At 33.6% G+C, this 24,078-nt stretch overlaps 1 protein-coding gene and 1 pseudogene across 5 annotated transcripts in view; both read left to right on the plus strand.

Annotated features, from left to right (window-relative positions):
- Positions 1-22,463, plus strand: part of FAM133A (family with sequence similarity 133 member A) — a 44,763-nt gene extending 22,300 nt beyond the window's left edge. For 3 of the 5 annotated variants that reach the window (XM_023520903.1, XM_023520901.1, XM_023520902.1), the window contains exons 3-5: positions 5,037-5,099; positions 7,076-7,161; positions 21,322-22,463. In XM_023520903.1, the coding sequence (XP_023376671.1) occupies positions 21,425-22,150 (726 nt within the window). In that variant the 5' untranslated portion in view covers positions 5,037-5,099; positions 7,076-7,161; positions 21,322-21,424 and the 3' untranslated portion in view covers positions 22,151-22,463. The remainder of the gene's footprint in view (positions 1-5,036; positions 5,100-7,075; positions 7,162-21,321) is intronic. The other 2 variants (XM_023520900.1, XM_011376039.2) reach the window with 1 other exon arrangement.
- LOC111729844 lies at positions 4,266-4,384 on the plus strand (annotated as a pseudogene).
- Positions 22,464-24,078: the final 1,615 nt, after the last annotated feature.

The raw sequence follows: 24,078 nt of genomic DNA on the forward strand, positions 1-24,078 counted from the left end.
GCATTTCCCTAGTGAGAAACGATGTCGCATATCTTTTCCTGTCCTTTTTTAGCTATTTATATGTCTTCTTTGGTGAGATGTGCATTCAAATCATTTGCTCATTTTTAATTTTTTCTGTTCCTAATAATTATTGACTTGTAATAGTTATGCAAATATTCTGTATACAAGCTGTTTATCAGACCTATGATTTGCAAATACTTTCTTCTAGTCTGGAGCTTGTATTTTTATTTTCTTAATAGTGACTTTTGAAGAGTAAAAGTTAATTAAGTCCAACATATAATTTTTTTTTTTTTTATTCTGTGGATTGTGCTTTCAATATGATATCTAAGAACTGTCTGCCCTACCTGAGGTCATGAAAATTTTTACCTATATTTTCTTCTAGAAATTTTAGCTCTTAAATTTGGGTCTGTGATCCATTTGTAGTTAATTTTTTGCATATAGTGTGAAGTAAGAGTCTAATTTCATTTTAAATGGGTATCCAGGTGTCTGTCCCAGCACTATTTGTTAAAAAGACTATCCTTTTCCCCCATTGAACTGTCTTGGTACCTTTGTGCAAAATAAATTGACCATAAATGTAAGGTTTTATTTCTGAACTCTGAATTTTTTTTCCATGTGTTTATATGCCTATCTTTGTGCCAATACTGCACTGTCTTTTTTAACTGTGACTTTATCTTAAGTTTTGAAATTGGAAGTGTGAGTCCTCTGATTTTGTTCCACTTTTTAATGTTTGTTTCTGCTATTCTGGGCCCTCATATTTTTATATAAATTTTAGTATCAGCTTGTCAACATCAATTTCTGCAAAGAAGCTAGCCGGGATTTTGATAAGGGTTACATTTAGTCTGTCCATCAATTTGGAGAGAATTGCCATCTTGATAATATTGACCCTTCCAATCCAAGAGCATGGAATATCTCTCCACTTATTTAGATGTTATTTAATTTCTCTCAGCAATGTTTTGAGGTTTTCAGTGTAGTAGAAGCTCTGAGCTGAATGAACTAGGGTATGGAATGTGGAACAGTTCCAGGGCCTAATGCCACACATTCCTACTCTAGGTCCCCTAAGGTCAGCAATTTTTCAAGAATAAACTCTTCTCAGATGGATGTATTAGGTTTGATCAGTTTCCAAAGTGCTGAGATGGTTGCATTTGTTAATTTTGTCCAAGTTTATAGTGTTTTTGTGGGAGAAAATTTCCTGATCTCCTCACCCAGCCTTAGCTGGAAATCCTACCATACGTGTATTTTTGTGAAAATTTGTGTTCCATGCACTTCTAACTCCAAACCCCTAGTGATAGGAACTATGCTGATTCAATCAAAAGAATGTGTTGTAAAGACAAAACATATGTATTATTGAATAATTTTTATATTGCATTAATTATGTGTTTAGAGTTGTGATAAAACAGTGACTAAGACTGAATACATAATTTAATTCAAATAAACAGATATATCTAGGACGTCATATGTGTTTGATACCATGGGTAATAACAGATTATTTCTACCCTAAAGAAATTCTCCATGTAGTGTCAGAGTCTAAAGTAACTGAAGTATAAGTTAGACGCATCACTTTTGAACTCCACACTCTATACAACTTCCTATTCAGAATCTCTACTTGAATGTCTAACAGATGTCTAAACAAGCATGTGCAAAATCTAATTTGCTCACATACCCTTTAACATTAATCTTTAGAAAGTCTCATCTCAATAAATGACACCTTAGAGAGTCTCATCTCAATAAATGACACCTCTGTCTGCCAAGTTCCAGATACTTGGTAATCATCCTTGATTCCTCTTACTCCTTTACCCCATATCAAAGCAGTCACTGAGTCATCTTGGTTCTTCCTCCAAAATAATATCTCATTTCTGCTTAGTTGTCTTGTACTCTAGTGCCAACATCCTAGTCCAGAGCATCTCCATTTACTGCCACCATCTCATTCCAAACTATCATACCTGGACTACTACCCATCACTGCGTGTTTTTTCCTTAGTACATCAATATTTCTCCATACAAGGGTTAAGGCGACCTTTTTAAAATGAAAATATGATCATGTCACTTCCCTGCTTAAAATTTTCAGTGGCTCCACACTTGCCGTACAGTATGATGCTCAGGTAAGGTGCTGGTAAAGAGCTATGACATTCTAGCCCCAACTTAATCCAAGTAGCCATTGTCTCTCACCTAGAGACCCTTCATCATCCAGTTATACTTATTTCCTATTTTCCACATAGTAGAGATATTTTTCTTTCTTTTTTTAAGAGTGATTTTTCTAAAACACAGATATGAGCACGTCTCTTTCTTCAGTTTAAAACTCTTCCCATGGCTTTTTGAACCAAGTTCAAAATTAATACTGCCTACAGAGTCCTACATGATCATAATTCTGCCCATTTCTCCTGTATTATCCCATGCCACCATCACCATTGAACATCACCCTCCAGTCATGTCAGTATATAGCCTCTTCATACTACCTTTTCCCCTTAGTAATGTGCATTTAAGTTTCCTCCATGTCTTTTCATGACTTGATAGCTCATTTCTTTTTAGCGCTGAATAGTATTCCAGTGTTTGGATATACTACAATTTATCTATTCACATACTGAAGAACATCTTTGTTGCTTCCAAGTTTTAGCAGTTATAAATAAAGCTGCCATAAACATCTATGTGCAGGTGTTCGTGTGGACATAGGTTTTCAGCTCCTTTGGATATATACCAAGGAATGTGATTGCTGGATTGTATGGTAAGAGTATGTTTAGTTTTCTAAAAAACTAATGTCTTCCAAAAAAGCCATTCTATTTTGCATTCCCACCAACAATGTATGAGAGTTTATGTTGCTCCACATTCTTGCCAACATTTGGTGTTGTCAGTGTCGTGCATTTTGGCAATTCTAGTAGGTGTGTAGCGATGTTTTGTTTCTATTTTAATTTGCATTTCCCTGATGACATATGATGTTGAGCATCTTTTCACAGACTTATTTGCCATTTTTAGAACAAGCAATAGTTTGGCATTTGCATACTGAACATTCTTAAGAGCTCTTTAGAAATATATTGCTTATCCTTTCAAAATTCCAAGTGCCATGTAAAATAAGTACAATGGGCTCAGAAATTCAAGGTGAAATTAAGAAAAATTAAAAGCCACAAGAGACTGCTTATGAGCAGAGAATTTGATTTGGAAACACCAAAAAATTTGACTGAGTTTCAAAGAGGCATGAATAGAATGTGATTATAAATTGAAAAGGTAAAATCTAATCATTTGACAATAGACTGAATTATCAGAAAGAAAATTACTACATTAGGGAAAATCAGAAAGCTAGCTATGAGTTTCCAGCAATGTCTATGTAAAAGAGTGCCCCAATTAGCAGATTGGAATTCTTAAGTCCTCATTCCAGTGGTGGAGATGGGTAGGTAGAACAAATTAAAATTGAGGTAGTAATCATTAAGAATATCTAGTTACTCCTATTTTAATGATTCTAGGCTCACTATGTTAATTTGTTATTACAATTTGGTTTTGTATGTGTATTATTTAATAAATGAAAGACATACTGGTTATCAAACTAAACATCCCTATGTTTACAATATTTTCCATTGTAAACAGATGTGCATTCTGATTTATACTTGATATGTTGTAACTTTAATTAGTTAGAATTATCTTCCCTAATCCTGGTACTACTGATAATAGTAAATACTGTCTACATGGAAAGAAGTAAATATTAATCTGTATGGAAGGAAATGTGGGTGACATCATCCATCCATTTGTAATCAGTAAAAGAACGAGATGGTGATACAGAATATGCTTATTTTTTTCTATTCTTTATATTGTTTCCTATTTTAATTCCCTCTATGGTGATGGTGTTCAAATTTTAAATTTATATCATAATAATCAGAGGAAATTATTTACATTACAAATTTCTAGGTCTCATTCCCAGATATCCTGATATACTTGGTCTAGGATGGAACACAGAAATCTGCATTTTAAAAACATCTAATATACTTCTGATCTTGAGGGTTAGTGGACTAGACCTTGAGCAGCATGGTTCTACCGAGAACTTTGCTATCTTTAAATAAGTCTGTGGATCTTTAAACATTCATTCATTACTGGGCAAAATTTCATGTTTCTGTTAGGTTTCTATTAATTGGCTAACTCAATAATGTCATAAAACAGTCCCAAGCCTCTGGTTGGTCAGATCTGTGTATGGAAATTACAGAGAGTATTGAGGAAGTAGACCTCAGCTTTATAAGAATAACAGATTTGGAGTAGGGCTAAGGGAAGATAAAATGGCTGCAAGCCATCTACAGCCATGCCACCCTGAACGTGCCTGATCTCATCTGATCTCGGAAGCTAAGCAGGGTTGAACCTGCTTAGTACTTGAATGGGAGACCACCTAGGAATACCGGGTGCTGTAGGAGTTTTTAAAAAAATGGCTGCAAGCCTTACGGGGTTATGTGCTCTGAGCTGAAGAACAGAAAACAAAATCCACTGAGGAGGCCTTTCATATTCAGAAGCAGAAGCAAATAGGTAAGTGGCAATACCAAATAGATAGGAGATATTACCGTTTCTCAATCTCCATCATCTACCATAGCCGCCTTAACTAAAACAATCCAACCCATTTCCCATTTACCCAGAGAATATTCATCATCAGTGCTTGCAACTACAGTGTTTACCCCAGGATAACTCATGGCTTACAGTCCTAACCTTGCTCCCAAATTTGCCATGAAATATCTCACTTTTACTATTATTTTCTCATCGCTCTAGTATATCAATAGTCTTTGGAAACAAATGACATCATTCTATTTATAGCATTCTGTTTTTAATAGTGGTATTTTCATTTACAAAATATAGTAATTCTCGATTGCTGAAAATGTCAAATCCTAGAAAACGTAGCATTCCTACCTGTGATGTTAAATTAACGCTGGCAGCAAGCTGCACATTTTTTTTTCTAAATGGGAAAAGGGCTAGGTAAAAACAATGGAAGTGCAATTTTAAGTCCCCAACAATCTCTAAGAACAAGAATGCTTCCCCTAAACTGTTCTTATATAGAAACTTTCAAACTTTCTCCAGAAATGAACAACTATTTAAGTGAGAATGCGCAGTTGGAAGAGGATTCAGGAAATGAGGGACCAGGTAAGAGCAGGAAATTTGTTGAAGGTGATACAGGCTGCTATTACAACCAGGAAGTGGTGAAACTAGGGTTTGGATCAGTCAGACTCCAATGTCTAGAAACCTCTTTATTAGATTTTTCTAACATTAGTGTGCTTAAGGGTCATCTGAAGGTTGTGTTAAAAATGTAAATTCGTGACTGCAGAAGTTATGGTTTAGTAGGTCTTTTGTAGAGTCCTGAAATATCTATTTTTAACAAATATCATGGATGGCTCTGGTGCATATGGTGAGTGGACACACTTTGAGAAACATTTTCTCAGAGAAATGCTTCTCAAACTTTTTCGTTTCAGGATTCTTTTCTATTATTATAGATTACCGAGGTCCCCAAAGAACATTTGTTTATGAAGTAAATAAGATTTGAGAAAAGTTTTCAGTATTAAAAACTGAAACTGAGAAATGTTTAAAATATTTGAAAATACCAATAAGACCATTACATTTTAACTAGATAACGTTTTATGAAAAATAACTATTTTCCAAATTAAAAATATTTAATCAGAGATGTATTATGTCATATTAAAAATCTCTTTAATGCCGACTTAGTAATTCTCATAGCTGCTTCTATGTTCAATCCGTTGTGATATTTTGGTCGAAATATAGGAAGAGAATCAGGCTTCACACAAATAACATAGCTGGAAAAAAGAGAAGCTTGCAGACTCCCTGAGAGGATCTTGGAGACCACCATGGGTGGCTGGGACCACACTTTGAGTTACTGTTTAGAGGAATATCTGTTATTGCTATTAAGAAGGTCTATATTGGTCAATTTAGGTTGGTCATTAAAGTGTCGGGACACCAAGGAAGGTAGAAAATTAATTTCTTCCTTAGATTGTTTTAGATTGTTAAATTATTTTATACAATTTACCCCAATATAGCTCTTTTGTAAATGTACTTTGTAAATTTGAAAGCACTATAGGAATATAAAATAGGAGTCCAGGTGTTAGGGCAGAGTTTTTTTTTTTAAGAAATTGGGTTTGGGGGAGTTTCCAGATGCTCAGACTGCGGCGCAGTGACTGGTACACAGTGACTGGTACAAGAGAGATGGAGGAGATGCGGCAGTGGGAGATGGTTGGGATGGTCCTGGGAACTGCAAGGCTCGGGTGAAGAGGCAAGGCTTAGACGAAGCTGTGAGGCAGCCTCAGAACCATGAAGTACAGCTGCAGACTGGTTTCCGAAACATTCCTACTGATTGCATCTCTGATTGCATCTCTGGCTCCTCATCCTTGTTGACCTGGTATTATTTTTCTTCGTGTATCTTTTGACCTGAATGGTTTGCCTAATATCTAAATTATGAATTTGACTCCTGGAGTAGATTCTGAAAGTGATTACAAACTTATTGAACAAAAAAGACAGACAGGGTTATGCAACAGAAAAATTTCAAATTCTAAGGAAACTTCCTTTTATTTTACGCATTACTCATTTGGGGGACTATGTTAAATGGATAATGATCTCACCCATTCATAGCTAAGTTCTTAAAACTAGACTCTTTGGTTCATGTTTTAAAACTACCAGCATCTGATGGCTTTACAGGGGCTGAATTAAAAGTATTGATACAAAAAAAAAAAAAGAAAGAAAGAAAGTGGGTTTCAGAACAATGATTCCATTGAGGATAGGAGGAGTTTCAACTGGCACACATCGGGAGACTGATTATAGGTAGGAAAAGTGGTGAAAGTAGAAAGCAATCTGTAGGTATTTATAGTAGATATTTACAATGGAATAAAGAACTATAATGATGAGAAAGTGATAACATAGCCTTTTAAGGAGGATTATTACTTTGCCTGAATAAAAGAACCTTTTGTTCTGGTCAGCGATACCTCTTCAGATTTGGTTACATTTGTTTAGTTACTTTAAGTTTTAGTTCTGTAACCTAAAACTTACTGCCAACTTAATGTAAGGACTTTAACAAATATTATCTGATTTCTCATTTATCTCTCTGGTCAATGTAGCAGAACTTGAAAAGGAGGCTGGAAAGAAGCAGTTGAGAAAGTGAGAATAAAACCAAGAGTGTGTGTAATCCTGGAAGCCAATTGAGGTAAGTGTTTCAAAGATGAGGGAGTGATCCACTCTATCAATGGATGCTTATTGATGAAGTAAAGATAAATAATGCATATTGGCTATCAGATTTAGTGACATGGGGGTCATTAGTGACCTGGACAACAAAAAATTCCCATTTTGCAGCGAAAGCCCCGTTGGTGTGGTATCAAGTGAGAATGGAAGGAGAAGAGTGGAAAACTGTATAAACAGCTCTTTCCAGAAGTTTTAATTAAAAAGAGCAACAGAGAAATGTAGCAGTAGATGATAGAGAAACAATAGCATGTTTGTATATTGATGTTTCTTTGAGAGCTTTGATGGTGAGCACCATACACATAGATCCTTTCCTTATAGAACCCATAATATAGTAGAAGGAAATGGTGTTCAAAGATTACACAGTAATTAGATAATTATCATCTAATTATCTAAGTATTAAAATAAAAAGTACAAAGTGTGTTCATAGCATAGTTCTCAAACCTTACTTTTTCAAGGACATCAAGAAAGGCTTTTCTAAATAAATGATGTTCAAGTTCCACTCAGGGAGGGTAATAGTACATGCAGAGGCCCTAAGTAGAGGGAATATGGCTTAACTGAGAAATTGAAAAAAGGCCATTGAGTTTGAAGTGCAGAGAGGGAAGAAGATTAGTGGGGCAGAAGGCAAAGTTGAAAAGATAAGCAGTCACCAGGTTATTTAGGTCAGAGCCTATAGAATCAGTTAAGTTCTTTGGTTTTAATGCCAAGAGCATTAGGGACTTTATGTGTCACCCATGACAAAAGTGAACCAGCCAAACTTGAAAGGTAAAAGGTGGAACAGATAGGAAGCAGAATGGAAAGGTGAGTTGCATGACTCCTATTTACACTGCTACAGATGGGACATTAGGCTAAGTCTATTTGTAGCTTTATAATCAGTTATTTCCCAATAAACTTGTTTTCAACAACTGAGAGATTTCTATCTTACTGATCAAATCATACAGTAAACAGGTCCAGTTTGTTTGTTAAAATAACCAAAAACAAAAGATCATATTACTTCTGACAATATTTTCCAAAGGTTCTCTTCTGTCACTTAAAAATGAATATACACTCCAACTTTTTATTAGGAAATTTTCAAGCACATAGAAAATGTAAAAAACTTTTGCAGTGAATGTTTTCTCTGTTTTGCTGCACAATTTGGAAGTAAGATACAGACTTCACAGTGCTGCATATACAGATATCTCAGCATGTATCTCTTAAAAATAAGAGCTTTCTTTTTTGTGATCTCAATATTATAATATTTAAGGTAATTAAAATAATTCCCTGATATTATCTAATACATATCAATAGTAAATATCCCCAGATGTCACCTCAAAATCTTTTTTAACAGTTTTATTTGGGATATAATTTCATTTCAAATGCAAGATCCAGTGATTTTGTAAATTTACAAAAGTTATGCAACTAATCTAATTTTAGAGCATTTCTATCACTCCAAGAAGAAACCTCATATACCTGTTTTTTTTCAATTGAACCTGGATTAATTCAGCGTTCATACATGGCATTTAATTATGTATCTTTAAATCTTCTAGAACAATCTTCATTTTTCCCTATGTAATTTTAGAAAAGACCAGCTATTTATTTTATAGAATGTTCCACATTCTGAATTTAGCAGTGTTTTTTTATCATATCCTTTAACTTGTTCCTCCAGCTCCCCTACACTCAGTATTTTCTGTCAAGGTCTTGATTAGTTCATTCTGACATATTTGAGATAGAGCCCATTTGTTAATTATCTCTCTCTTCTAAAATATAAGCCTCATGAAGTCGTGGACTTTATTTGTATCATTTAACAGTAGTGCCTGGCTCATAGTAGGATCTCAATAAACATTTGTTTGAGTGAATAAGTGAATTACCTACATTCAGATTATATATTTTATGTCATATAGATTCAAACTTAGTTTTAGATATTTTATTTCCATTTTAAATTATATTATGGTCAAAAAAAAAATTATAGAACCATGATTTATTTTCCAAGATTGTCTAAGCCAGTAATTCAGACTGATGAAAAACAAGTTTTCTTCCATTTCAGCATACTATAAACATTTTAGTTGTTTCTCTAATTTTTAGGATATCAAACTTATTTCCATGATTAGGAATTTCATTCTCAAACATCGTGGAATAGATTAAGCCAAATAGATCATAAAGTTTCGATAGAGCTGCTTATCAGAAAATTTAAGGGATTGCATAAATAATCTGTATGCTCATATTCAGGGCTGTTGAGGGATTTCCTGTTAGAATTTACTTCTTCATTAGAGAAAAAACGATATCTAGAGTTACTGAGTTTGGAGTAAATCAAACAAATGTACTGGGATCTTCAGATTCCTGGTTCATTATATGGACAAATTATTTCAGTGTCAGTCAAAGGTTGGAAAAGATTCGGGGGAGTCTAGTTGAAAATGGCTGGCTTCCTAATGTGGAACTTTCCTATATTCCTGAGTACAGCATGACAACTGGTTCTGGCAATGTTATAATAAATAAGTAAAAATAACTGATAAGACATTTTGTTAAGAGTCAGGTTAGCAAATTTTGTGACTCGATATATGCCAAAGCAGTGGATATACCATGGCAGTCTGGCCAATGTTATAGCCTTTACCCTTTAGAGATCTACAATCCAGTGAGAGAAAAGGAAATACAAATGACAATCTACAAATATAAATGGCAGAAAAAATATACAGCCACATGAAGGAACAAAAATAAGTAGTAAGGAATCTGGAATATAAAAGGAAGAAACTCTTAGTAGAGTTTAGAGATTATCCATGGCCAATTTGGATAGTTTCCATTTCCTATTTGCTGATTATAGTTAACACTGTTCCTTAAGCATCTCCACACTTGCAGGTGTGAAGAAAGAAGGGAAAACTTGAATCACTATATTTTGACAGCTCTGGTAATTAGGTTGTATAAGGAAAGAAGTCGAAAATAATAACTTAAATGGTGTTTTTGAGGTTTCTGTACATTTTCATTTTCCCAAGCTATCCTCATTATCATAAAATTTAGTTATATCTAGCCAGAATGCATTACAGAAAAATAAATTAACTGGTTTAACCTAGACTTCTATCTCCACTCCCACCCAAAGAGAGATTTATGCTTCACGTACCTGAAAATTTTAGATTGATTAGACAAATTAGTAGAACACCTGCTTCAATTGTCCATATTTATAGAAACTGATATCAACAAATTTAAATTTTAATAACATTAGACTCTGCCTTTTCAAGGGATCATTTGTCCTGTGACCTTCTGCACTTGAAGGATAGATGTATAGTTACAAATAACCATTTTATTTTCATTAGCGTCCTTAACTCGAATTTGCAGCCACTTTACATGCTATAACATTCTTTAATAATGCAGACTTTAAATCAGGCTATTAAGGGTCTAATCTTGGCTCTAGCATTTCCTAGCTATGAGACCTTGGACAAATTATTTAACTTTCCTGAGACTGAATTTCCTCATCTGTCAAATAGGGAAAATAATAGTACTTCATGGAGTTGTGAGAATTAAGTGAGATAATTCATGTCACACACTTGGAACAGTACCTGTTCAAGGTGAATACTGAATAGTTGTAATCATTATTACATGATTTGCGATAATAGCCATAGGAATATCAATCTTTACATTTATGTAAACCTTTACAGTTGTCAAATCATGGCCAAAGAGTATATCATTTGAACCTGGGGGCAGGGAGTAGGATTGTAAAAGAGAGTGATCATATATCAGCTTAATTTTCATATATGAGAACTAAGACACAGAGAGTTTATATGATTTGTCTGAGAGCATTTAGCAAGTAAATGGGAGAGCTGGGCCTTCAACTCTAATGATAATGAACACTAATGATTTGCTGCATCAGTAAAGTTAATATAGCCTGCTTTGTGAATTTTCCTAAGATACTTTATCTGCCTTCACCAAGCCGTCTTCTTCAATGCTCTTCCTATAATTGAGAACTGTTTTATTTTTCCTCCCCCCGAGGATGAATTCTGAGTCATCTCTTCTATATGGTTTCTCAAATCAGGCCAGTCATGGAAATGTGGTCCCCTTTGATTCCAGCATAATAAAGTAATGGTAATACAGATTTTTAGTTTGTGATGCTTCTGAGCACACCTTACTATTATTTCCAATAAGCATCCATAATTTAATTATTGTAACAAGTCTATATACTCTGGTCTTTGGATTTTAAGAAATAAGCATTTGTAGTCATTTCTAATGTGAGAAGAGATGTGACATATAAATGTATCCAGCTTCAATAACTATATGGTTTTAGTTATTTCATAGCCAGCATATTCATAAATATGCATATTACATCAAATCAAATTATCTGTTCCGTTTTTAGAAAATATTGAAAAAAATGATATGGATGTGGCAGGTTATAGAAGGTAGCGATTGAAGCATTGGTACATGTAAAACCAAGTAAGGCTATTTAAAACCCCACATAAATAGATGTGTTTTTAACTGTGTTCTCTGCAAAAACATTAAAGAATGTCCCTGGTATTTTGCTTTCTATATTTAGGGCTTTATCTTTTAAAAGTTGTTAGAAGAGATGACAACTGTATCCCGGTACAATTAGATTCTAGGGAAAGGTGACAGATTTTAAACTGCAAATCAATTTGGATACATAGTACATTGATTGCCTCAAGAAGCATCTCATGATCCTCTAATATAAATGTCACTTTTAATACTAAAATGTAGATAAAATTATATACAAAAAATATTCCATTTATATCCTGGTCAAATGTGAATAAAATGGAGTTTTAGATGCTCTGTGCTAAAAAACACTGACTTGCCAAGCTTTGTGACTTGAGGGATCTTGTCAAAGGTTTCTACAAAATTTATATTATGAGACATTTGTTAAATAGAAACTGGGACAGTGGGGAAAAGACATGTGGCAAACATTATTTTTGGGATGTGATTTTACAAGAGTCATGTCACACAGATGGAAAGAATCTAGAATTCAGTTAGCTTTGGTTCATGTAAAATGTCCCCTTGAATAGTGGAACTGGAATTTTCAGTGCTCCAAGACATTTTGGTTACATCATTTATAGCTACATCTCACCACATCTAAACATGCATTATAGTTCAAAATATGTTGTCAAGCAAGAAAGTCACTGGTAAGTATCCAAAACTTATCAAATGCACAAACAAAATGAGTTCCTTCTTGGCAGATGCTTAGCTGAATTCCATACATAAGTATATAATGGTTTTCTGCAGAGGGTTTCTTAAAGCATTGACACTAGCACTATAAACAATACTATAATTTTGTTCACGGCTTCTCGACTAGAACAAAATGCAAAAGGAGCAAAGCCAGTTCTTCTGAGGGCCTTTGCTCTTTTCTTTAGACTATACACTTAGACTTTTCACACAGTTTCAGAAAGGTATTCAGGAGAGATTCATTCCTATGAGTTTAGAAATAACTATAACATGGACTCTGTTGATGATAAGTCATTCATGTCACTTAGATGTTACATTATAGTAAACACAGTGTTCTGCATACCATCTAAATAATTTACATTTGTGATCCAAGTACCAGGTACTTAGTTCAAACTTAGTATATGATTGAATGAATTGAAATAGTTTCATATATTTCCTAACTGTGTCTATCAAGAGGGCCTACCAGCAACAATGCTCTGATAGGATTCTAGGGCTAATGCAGGGGATATACAAAATGATCCTCGAGTATCTTTTAGAGCCAGAAAGTAAGTGCTTAAGAAACAAAATGATAGCAGTATGTCAATGTGACATAGGAGCCAACTAAAAGAGCTCCCAAAGTCTAAAGCTGAAACAATTTTAGCACCAAAATAATTAAAATAGTATTGAAATATTACCTAAAGTATAAAATCATTACTGATGTTCCATTCAGATACCAATGATTGAAAAATAAATTAATGCAGATGAATGAACAAGTCTCCCATACACATGAATTTCAAATAATTTATGTAGATATTCTCCCATCAAGGAGGCTCAGCATAAGTCCCCATTCCTTAAGTGTTGACTACACATAATGACTTCCTTAAAAAGAGTATACAGTATGACTGCTGGTAGGACTGCAAATTGGTACAGCCACTGTGGAAAACAGTATGGAGGTTCCTCAAAAAACTAAGAATTGATCTACCATATGATCCAGCAATCTATCTACTGGGTATTTACCCCAAAAGACTTGAAAACCCATATCCGAAAAGATATTTGCACACCGATATTCATAGCAACATTATTTACAGTGGCCAGGACATAGAAGCAACCCAAGTGTCCTACGATAGATGATTGGATAAAGAAGCTATGGTGCATATATACAGTAGAATACTACTCAACCATAAGAAGAGATGAAATACTGCCATTTGCAACAACATGGATGGATCTTGAGATAATTACCCTAAGCGAAATAAACCAGACAGAAAAGAGTGAAAATCACATGATATCACTTATATGTGAGATGTAAACCTAAAAGCAACAAATGAACAGGACAGACAAACAGAGACTCATGGACATGGACTATAGACTAGTGGTTACCAGAGAGTAGGGGGTTGGGGAGGAGGGGGGTGGTAGATGGGTTAAAGGGGGTCAAATATAGGGGTAAGGGGAGGGTGAAGTCGGTAAAGAGGATCAAATATATGGTAGCTGAAGGAAACTGGACTTTGGGTGGTAAACACAATAGAATATACAGATGTCAAATTATAATATACACCTGAAAATTATATAATTGTATTAACCAATGTTACCCCAATAAACTTAATTTAAAAAAAATAAAAATAAAATATAGCTGCTTGAAGCAATAAAAAAAAATTCTATCTTTCACTAAATGTATTGATTGTAGGAGAAATAGCAAATGAGTAGCTAGATAGATGCTAAGGAGGTATTTGATAAAATCCAACATCCATTCCTAATTTTAAAGACTTTTTAAAAATATGTAGATTTTTATGCTTTCACATGATAAAAATATATAAATATATGACCAAATCCAGCATTATATTCACTGGTGAAACACAAGATGCATTCCCATTAACTTCTGGAACAAGGTAAGGATTTCCTGCCACCACAACAATTTAACACTGCTCTGGAGGAACTGACCCACTCAATTAGGCAGGACACATAAATAAGGAGGATAAGTGCCGGAAATGCAGAGGCAAGATTCCACTGCTTTTAGATTATTACCTAGAAAAAGCTAAGAGAATCAATTAGAAAAACTATTAGAAACTTAAGGAGATTAGAAAAAAATAGTGTTTAAAAATCAAGTGAAACTAGTCTGCATAGTATGATATTGGATACCTGTCATTATACATTTGTCCAAACCTGTAGAATGTACAACATCAAGAGTGAACCCTAATGGACTTTGGGTGACAACGATGTGTCAGTGTAGGCTCATCAGTTATAACAAATGTCTCACTCTGGTGGGGGATGTTTATGGGGAAGGCTGTCGGGGTGGGAGCAGAGGGTATATGGAGAATCTCTACCTTTTACTTAATTTTGCTGTGAACCTAAAACTTCTTCAAAAAATAGAATCTAAAAAAATAAAGAGTGCAGTATGGAAATGGAGGGTAATCTTACAGTGGAGAAAGCTGAAAAACACTACGTAAGTCAGGTGATCAAGGTTAGCATCAGTAATAAGTCACCTAGTATGTACCCTTGATATGATGTAATAAGAATCATACTTTATCTGTTTTCTTCCTCCCAAGAACTTACAACCTAACTCTAACCATGAGAAAATAATCAGACATGCCTAAAATGAAAAACATTCTAAAAAAGAAATACCTGATCAGTATTTCTCAAAACAGTCAAAATCATCAAAACTAAGGAAATTCTGAGAAACTGCTAGTCTAAAGGAGCCTAGGAGACATGATGTCTAAATTTAATGTTGGATCCTGGATGGATTCCTCAGACAGAAAAAGACATTAACTAAAAACTAAGTAAATTTGATTAAAGAATGAACTTAATATTAATGTGTCAGTATTGGCTCATTAGTTGTGGCAGGTGTACCGTGTTAATGTAGGATATTAGCAATAAGGGAAACTGAGTGCAGAGGATACAGCAATTCTCTGTACTAGCAACACTAAAACAATTCTAAAATTAAGTTTGTTTAAAAAGCATATCACTTCATTATCATAGAACTAAACAATAACAATGATTTGTTTTTCTGAAGATAAAATCCAAAATATTAAGATGGTGAAGTACTTGTTTCTTTAAAATAAACACTTAGCTAAAATGTACACTTAAAGCTTACACCCTCTCATAATCACTCTTTTCTATTTTATCTTGTTCATCTGCAATATTTTGTTGTTGCTATAAGCTTTCTGGTATCACCCTTAAGATGGTAGAAATTGATATCTTGTCATTTGAAAATTTTGTGGAAGGAAGAAAGAGGAGGCAGCATTTCAAATTCTACACCTTTTCCCTAGAATAACAAATGCTCCATGACACAACTATACTTGAGGGAATTCACATGAGAAGAATGGTTTCAATACATCACAGCTTTCCATCATGTTGATCCCAGTCAAGATAAGAGCAATAATTTCTCCCTCAAAACAGTCATGTTAACAGCTAGAATAGAATGTGTTCATGCTTGAATTTTATTGAGAAGGAAGGATATCATATTACATACATTTGCTAGAGCTAGATATTTTCAGGAAATTGTGGAATATCACTGAATTTCTCCATAAAACCTCTTTGTCTCTTAGTTGGCCTGTAAATTAGATTGTACTGCAGCTGTTCTCTATATTATCATTCAATGTGAAACCGTAAAACTTAGTGTGATAATTAAAGGTATTGTTTATAATATATGTAGGCTATTATTATTTTATAATTTAGTAACTGTTTGTTATCTTGAATCCTTTAAGTAGCTTTATAAGAGGCATTTAATTTAGTAGCGTGGTACTTAAAATTACATTAGGTAGTGTGAACAAAGAACACCCAGTTTCTTTTTATAGGGGCCTCATCCAAGTATTCAGACCTTTGTAGAAGAGTTGGGTACTTCAGATTGAGTCTTGGAGCAATTGTCAGCTATTTCAAAAAGGATTTTCAACTCAAGTGCATGTGTCTATGAGAATCCATCTACAGTTAGACATATCATTGAAAATTCAATGAAATGATTTGTAAGATAGAGTAGGTCTCCTAAATAACTAGCCTTGGCAATATCTATCTACAATAGAAATTACACTGTGAAACATTAAAAGATACTTTTAATTAACAAATTCATATTGACTTTTACCTGAGCATGTTCCCTGAAAAATGGTATAAATAAAATGTTTCAAGGAGAAAAATTGATATGATGACTGGTTTACAACAGTGTAATAATATGAATATTTTGTATTGTTTTTGGCTTTTCCTTTTTACCTCAGAGCCTTAGCATCTGCTATTCCTTCTGTTTGGAGCATTCAGTCAACTTTTGACTCTTTGTTACTCTCATCTTATTTAACTCCTTCATCTGGCTAGCTCTGATTTATCCATTAGGTCTCAGATTATCTATTGGTATCTCAAAGTCGACCTTCCATTCTGAATTAGGTCCTTCATTATACCTTTCATAGCATCCTGTACTTTTCCTTCAATATTCCAATTATAATTATATACTCACTTGTTTGATATTTGTGTAATAACTGTTATCTTTACTAGACCATAATCTCCATGGCATATAACATGGTGTTGGGCACATAACATGATCAAAGGGGAGCTGATTTTTTTTTTTTAAGAATGAATGAACACATAAGATTACCAACAGGGTTGTCACAATTTATATCTAATCTTTATACAAAATTAGCAGACTTTATACAAATAGAGATACAGAGAATCAGGTGTATCTTCTATAATAGAAACAGAAGGTAAGCCACAATACTTTTAAACAAAGAGTATTTGAGCAAGAGACATTGTTGGTGTTACTTATTCTATTTTCTCAGTGTTCTTTATCTTTTGAGAAAAGAACACAGATTCTGCAATTCTGAAGGCCTCTGACATCAATTGTCTTATGTCAGTACCTTCTTCCAATTCCCCTGTGAAGTTATTCAAAACCTTATATTTTTACTTTTAAATTTCTGACATTTTTTTTTACATAACTGTGACCATTATCACAATAATTCCTTTTTAAATTTAAATTTTAATTTTTAAAATTTTCTTCTCCACCCCTCCCCTTTGGCAACCATCAGCTTGTTCTCTATATCTCTGGGTTTGTTTCTGTTTTGTTTATTCATTTTTTTAGATTTCATACATGAGATCATATGGTATTTGTCTTTCTCTGACTTATTTCACTTAGCATAATAACCTCTAGGTCCATCCATGTTGTTACAAATAGCAAGAGTTCATTCTTTTTTATTGCTGAGTAATATTCCATTGTGTATATGTGTGTGTCTATGTGTGTGTATATACAAATATATCACATCTTCTTTATCCATTCATCTGTTGATGCACATCTAGGTTGCTTTTACATCTTGGTTATTGCTGAATAATGCCGCCATGAACATAAGGGTGCATCTATCTTTTTGAATTAGTATTTTTATTTTCTTTAGATAGGTACCCAGAATTGGAATTGCTGTATCATATGGCAGTTCTAATTTTAATTTTTTTTTGAGGAATCTCTATTGTTTCCCATTATGGCTATACTAATTTACAATTCCTCCAAGAGTGTACAAGGGTTCCCTTTCTCCAAATCCTTACCAGCACTTGTTATTTGTTGATTTATTGATGATAGACATTCTGACAGGCGTGAAGGGATAGTACACTGTGGTTTTAATTTGTGTTTCCCTAGTGATTAGTGATAGTGAACATCTTTTCATATGTCTGTTGGCTATCTGTATATCCTATTGGGAGTAATTTCTATTCAGATCCTCTGCCCATTTTTTAACTGGCTTGTTTACCTTTTTGGTATTAAGTTGCATGAGTTCTTTATATATTTTGTATATGAACCCTTTATCAGATGTATCACTTGAAAATGTCTTCTCCCATTAAGTAGGATATCTTTTTAACTTGTTGTTGGTTTCCTTTCTGTACAAAAACTTTTAGTGTAATGTAGTCTCATTTGTTGATTTTTTTTTTCTTTTGTTTCTCTCACTTGAGGAGATATATCCAAAAAGATACTGCCAAGAGCCATGTCAAAGAGTTTACTACCTATGTATTCTTCTAGGAGTTTTATGGTTTCAGGTCTAACATTTAAGTCTTTAATCCATTTCGAGTTTATTTTTGTATATGGTTTAAGAAAGTGGTCCAATTTCATTTTTTACATGGATCTGTGATTTTAATTATTGGTCTCAAAACTCCTATGCTACCTCACCCTGCCTTAATCTTAGTAGATAATCTTGACACCTACATTTGAGTGAAAATAAAGGCTATAAAGTGAGAAATACTTCAACTTTCTCCCTTTCATATCTCTCCACCCCTACTCCTCCCACAAAAAGCCGGCAGCCATATGCTTTTTAAATTTTTTTTATTTTTTCTCTTACAAGAAGCATTTTCCACCTGTGACTTTAATTTGGTTCTTCTCTGTTTCCTCTATGGTTTTGCTGTATCTATCTCCTTTCTTTTCTATCTTCTTAAAACTTGTTTATATTTTATCCTTTTTATCAAACTATGAATATGTTCATTCATTCTATAAAAATAAATGAAAAACATCCTTTTCTTTAATTCTGCATCCCTCATTATAGTTACCTTTGTATTCCTTTACTTTTCATCTCATATGAGTCTGTCTACCCTATGTCTCTACTTTCTCACCTCTCAATTAGTTTTTAACCTACTGTCAATTGGTTAACACAAGCAAGAACACAGCAAATGAAATGCAGGAAACTATCGCCAAGAGTCCGTAACATCTGTTGCATTAAGTTTATGATAGGTACATGCGTTTGGTTGACTTAGAGAGTCAAAATCAAGATTGATACTGACAAAAAATCTATGATATGGCTGATCATTTTATTCTATTTAAAATACTTTATTGGCTTTCTAAAACTTATAAGACAGTATCCAAGATTTTATTTTATTTTTTAACATTGAGAGCGTTATTTCATTTTTATATTTTATACCAATTATGTAGCAGTACTATATAGGAAATATAATCAATAATATTGTATTAACTATGTATAGTGCCAGGTGGGCAATATCAAAGATTTTTAAATGACCTAAGAGGGCCTCCATGATTGAGCTATTTCCTGTCTATGCCTCTTCACCTGCTGCCATTGCCCTCTTGCACTTTAGGCTTCATCAGCACTAAATACATGATACTTTCAGAATCCTGTGTGTGTGTGTGTGTGTGTGTGTGTGTGCGCGCGCACGTGTGTGTGTGTGTTTTACATATTGTTTCCTATGCCTAAAATGTCTTTCACTTCTCACTTCCTGGGTAAACTCCTGTTTATCCTTCAAAATCCTGTACAGACATCATAAACTCCAGGTAGCTTTTCTGAATGTCCTTCTCCCCCAGAGTTACCCATCCACCTATCCATTCATTCGTTTCTTTATTATTGGGCAAATATTTATTGAGTACTTAGTGTAGTCCAAATGCCATGTTAGGTACTGAGAGCACAATGGTCAATAAGAAAGATCAAACATGGCCTTTTACCCTTCTTGGCTTTATATTTAGCAGTGGGTACACACACACAAACACAATATACACATATCCAACAAATTATACAAATGAAATAATCACTAATTTACAAAGTGCTATGAATAAAAGAAACAAGGAACTGGGATACAGTATAATAAAGAGGAGTGGTAGACATAGAGGCAACCTACATTAGTATGAGGTTGTGCCATATGAAATTGCTTGTATTTGACTGTTTTGTATTATATAATTGGCAGTTTGATGTGGTTCAATGTAATATTTGCCTTTCTGATGAATTGACATTTAAACTTAGACATGAAGGATGATATGAAACTGGCCGTGATGGCTAAGCTTGGAGCTTAGTATATTCAACAAACCAAGAGAAGACTGGAGAAGATAGAATTGAGAAGAGGGATGAGTGACTTTAGATGGAAGTAAGGGAGATCATACAGGACAGATCATACAGGACCTTTATAGGAGTTTGGATTTGATTCTTATTAAAGTGTGAAGCCGCTGGAGTATTTTAAGGTCCTTCTTATTGCAGCGTAGGACCAGAATGGAAAAAGGAGTAGAAATAGGGCAATCAATTTAGGAGTTGATATAAGGAGGCAATATAGTGTTGTGTTAGGTATGAAGGGTTTGGAGTCAGGCCACCTTGTTTTAAATATGTGGTGACAGAAAGAAATCTAACAATGGGAGGGGAACACACAATGCATATATATAGTTATATATATATATACACACACACACATACATACATATATATATACATACATATATATATACATATCTGTCTTACTGTTCAATTGTACACCCGAAACTTAACGAGATTTCATTAACCAATGTCATAATTAATTAATTAATTAATTAATTCTGGTTCTGACATTTATTAACTATTACTTTATGTAAGTTACTCAAATTCTTGAAGCCTCAATTTCTCTCTCTGTGAATTAGGGAGAATAATAGAATCAGTCTCATAGTATAAATCTAGAGATTGAATGACATAATCCATTACAAAACACTAAGCATTCCCTGGTAAAAAAAAATAAACAGCAGTAGATAACTAGAGATTAATAGTCCATGTGAGAGATGATAGTGCCTGGACTAACTTAGTGACAGTATACTTGGAGAGAAGTGAATGGATACGAGACTTATTGTGGAGGTTTAAACAGCGGGACTTAGTAAAGGATTAAATGTGAGTGCTGAGGGAGATTTTTTGAAGGATCTTTTTCAGGTGTTTCTGAATTTCTAGATTTCTTTCAAAGAATGGAGTGGATTGTCCTGCACTTTTGTAAGTTAGAGAGGTCTGCCTGGTATAAAATTTAGCAATAAAAGTTTTCTCTCTCTTTATACCATATAAAGCAGAATGAAAGAAAAAAACATACGTTATACAATATGAAGGGAATGCTTATTAAAAATTTTAGATAACAAAAGTATATGAGGTATATCAGACACTTTGTTGTATTTATGCACAATGTCTAAAATATGCAAAAATCTTAAATATGTATATTCTTTGTTCCCAAGATTTAAGATTTTGAAATTTTCTGCTGTACTGTGTGATAGATGGTGAACCATTAAACTTATGTGTTTATTTTGTCTTACATTAAAGTTGTTTAGTAATCATTTCATCTGCTTCTCTCACAGGATGGAGCCCAGTTGGTATACCAGCAGTTGAAGAACTTAAAGAGGGTGTCTAACTGTAATCTCCTTAGCAACTGAGAGTCTGCTCTGGGAACCATTAGGCACCATGGGAAAGCGGGATAATAGGGTAGCCTATATGAATCCTATAGCAATGGCCAGATGGAGGGGCCCAAGTCAGTCTGCAGGCCCAACAATACAAGATTATCTCAATCGACCAAGGCCCACATGGGAAGAAGTGAAGAAACAATTAGAAAATAAAAAGAAAGGCTCTAAGGCTTTAGCTGAATTTGAAGAAAAAATGAACGAGAATTGGAAGAAAGAACTAGAAAAAAGCAGAGAGAAAGTCTTAAGTGGAAATGAAAGTTCATCCAAAAAAAGAGAAAGAAAGAAAAAGAAAAAGAAGAAATCTTGTCGGTCTTCGTCTTCATCAAGCTCTGATTCTTCAAGCAGCTCTTCAGATTCTGAAAATGAAGAAAAGAAACAAGTAAAAAAGAGAAAGAAAAAGAAGAGCCATTCACACAAGTCATCAGAAAGCTCTACATATGAATCTGAATCAGAGAGCAAGGAATCTGGGAAAAAGAAAAAGAAGTCAAAGGACGAAACAGAGAAAGAAAAATATATTAGAAGTGTCAGCAAAAAAAGAAAGAAGATTTATCCTGAAGATAAGCCTTTATCATCGGAGTCCTCATCAGAATCAGATTATGAAGAAGAATTTCAAGCCAAAAAGAAGAGAAGATGTGAAGAACGAGAAAAAGCAGTGGAAAAAGCAAAGAAGAAGAAGAAGAAGCAGCACAAAAAACACAGTAAGAAGAAGAAAAAGAAGTCGAATTAAGTCACAAGTCAGGATAACATCAAGAAAAAAGGCAAAATTTCCCTATTTAAAAAAAAAGCAAGATCTAAAGTGAACTTCAACTGTGAATGTTAGGGCACATTTACCAAAATGCATGAGTTTCCCTGTGTTAATAGAATTATTATTGGACTTTGAGTTGCCAGTCAAATGCCACTGTGCCAAAAAGGGCCATAATTGTTGCCTGCAGCTTAAATATAGGATTTTGTTTGTGTGTTTTTCCTTCCAGTGTATTAATTACTCTGAGAACTAAAATGCTGTTGTCACACTAGTGGTTAAAACGTTTTCAATTAAAGTAAAATGTTTTAGACAATAAATTTTGACAAAGTATATCTAATATTAAAATTATCTAATTTGGATACATCTTTAAAATACAATCTGAAATATCCAGACAACGATAGTTGACATTTTTGAAGCATGGACTTAACATTGATGTCTTAAAATACTTTTGAAGATTAGTTTAGTTTAGTTTACTTTTCTCCTTAAGAAACTTTTGTTTACATGGGGAAAGGGCTTGTGGGGGAAAAAAGAGTTTGCTATCACTTTGGCTAGCTGAATAGTGTGCCTTTGATCCTTACACATTCTATTTTTGCCAGTGCAGCAGCCATTCTTTTCTTAGTGAAATTCTGAGATATTGTTGTATGCTGTTTCAAGTGAACAAGAAAGACAGCAACTTAGTAGTATAAGTAAGCCCCCAATTCTATGAAATTTACCTCTACTTCAAAGTACTGAATAGTATTTAGCATTAGAGTATTACATGATTTGAATTAACTTTGATACCCTTTGGAGGGGAATAATTTTAAATAGACCCTGGTATTTTTTGATTAATAAAGATTCTGAAATATTTTGCATGTTTTATACTATTCAGTTTTGATTATCCAGGGATGTTCTGTATAACCAGTAATCCTTTTTTTTATATGATTTATGCTTAAGATACAAGTTTCAAGTTTGTAATTTCTTAATCTTACCATATTAATTTAATTACCGTGTTTAATTGCACACTTGCCAAAATACTTAGCATGTAAAAAGAAGGTTTTTAAAAAATATTTAATGCCTTCATATTGAAGCTGGTTTACTGTAAGCAAGTTGAGTGCCAGGTATCTTGTATGCTGTGTGTCTTGTAACATAAAACTACTGCCACACTCTTAGTAAATGTGCTGTTTAAAAGTTTGTTGTCTTAAGCATTAATATTGAATTAAAATAGAAGTTAAATTTAGGAGATAATGATATCATTGATCTTCCTATGTCATGTTTTACTAATATTTGGTACCTCATTTCTGTTGCTGATTCACGTTTTATCACTAATGCTGAAATGAGTTGAAAATTATTTTTACTTTACATTTTTATATATTAAGTAATGTGGATTATAAATTGATGCCTCAAAAAACACCTATTACAGAGGATATGTTCATTGTAATGTCATATGTACAAAATATTTTGGCATGATGAGAGAGTCAATAGCTATTTTTTTAAACAGATTTCATGTCAGCTCCCTTGAATCACAAGCAATTATAATTATACAAAACATCTAGTAGATAAATAATATATTGGCTCCCAAAAGTTTTGAAATGGAAATAACAAAATTTCTCAGTAAGGATCATGGAAAAGTATAAATGTAATGCCAAATGTAAGCTTCATAACATTATCTGTTTCCTAAGAATATATCTATATCTATATAAAATTATTATATTTAAGGGGTATTTTGTATCCATATAGAGTTTTTCAAAATTGTTGTTCAATAAAATATGAAAAAAGCTTATATTATTTGTAGAATGTGGCAAAGATTATTAAATATCTATGTGCTCCCATCACTTCCCAACCCCTTGTAGTTAGGCTATGCCATTTGACTACTTCTAGCAGAAGGATTGCAGAGAGATTGTGAACAGAAGTGATGTGTTGTTTTGATATTGGAG

The sequence above is a fragment of the Pteropus vampyrus genome, unplaced genomic scaffold (assembly GCF_000151845.1).
Source record: "Pteropus vampyrus isolate Shadow unplaced genomic scaffold, Pvam_2.0 Scaffold284, whole genome shotgun sequence".
Taxonomy (NCBI): Eukaryota; Metazoa; Chordata; class Mammalia; order Chiroptera; family Pteropodidae; genus Pteropus; species Pteropus vampyrus.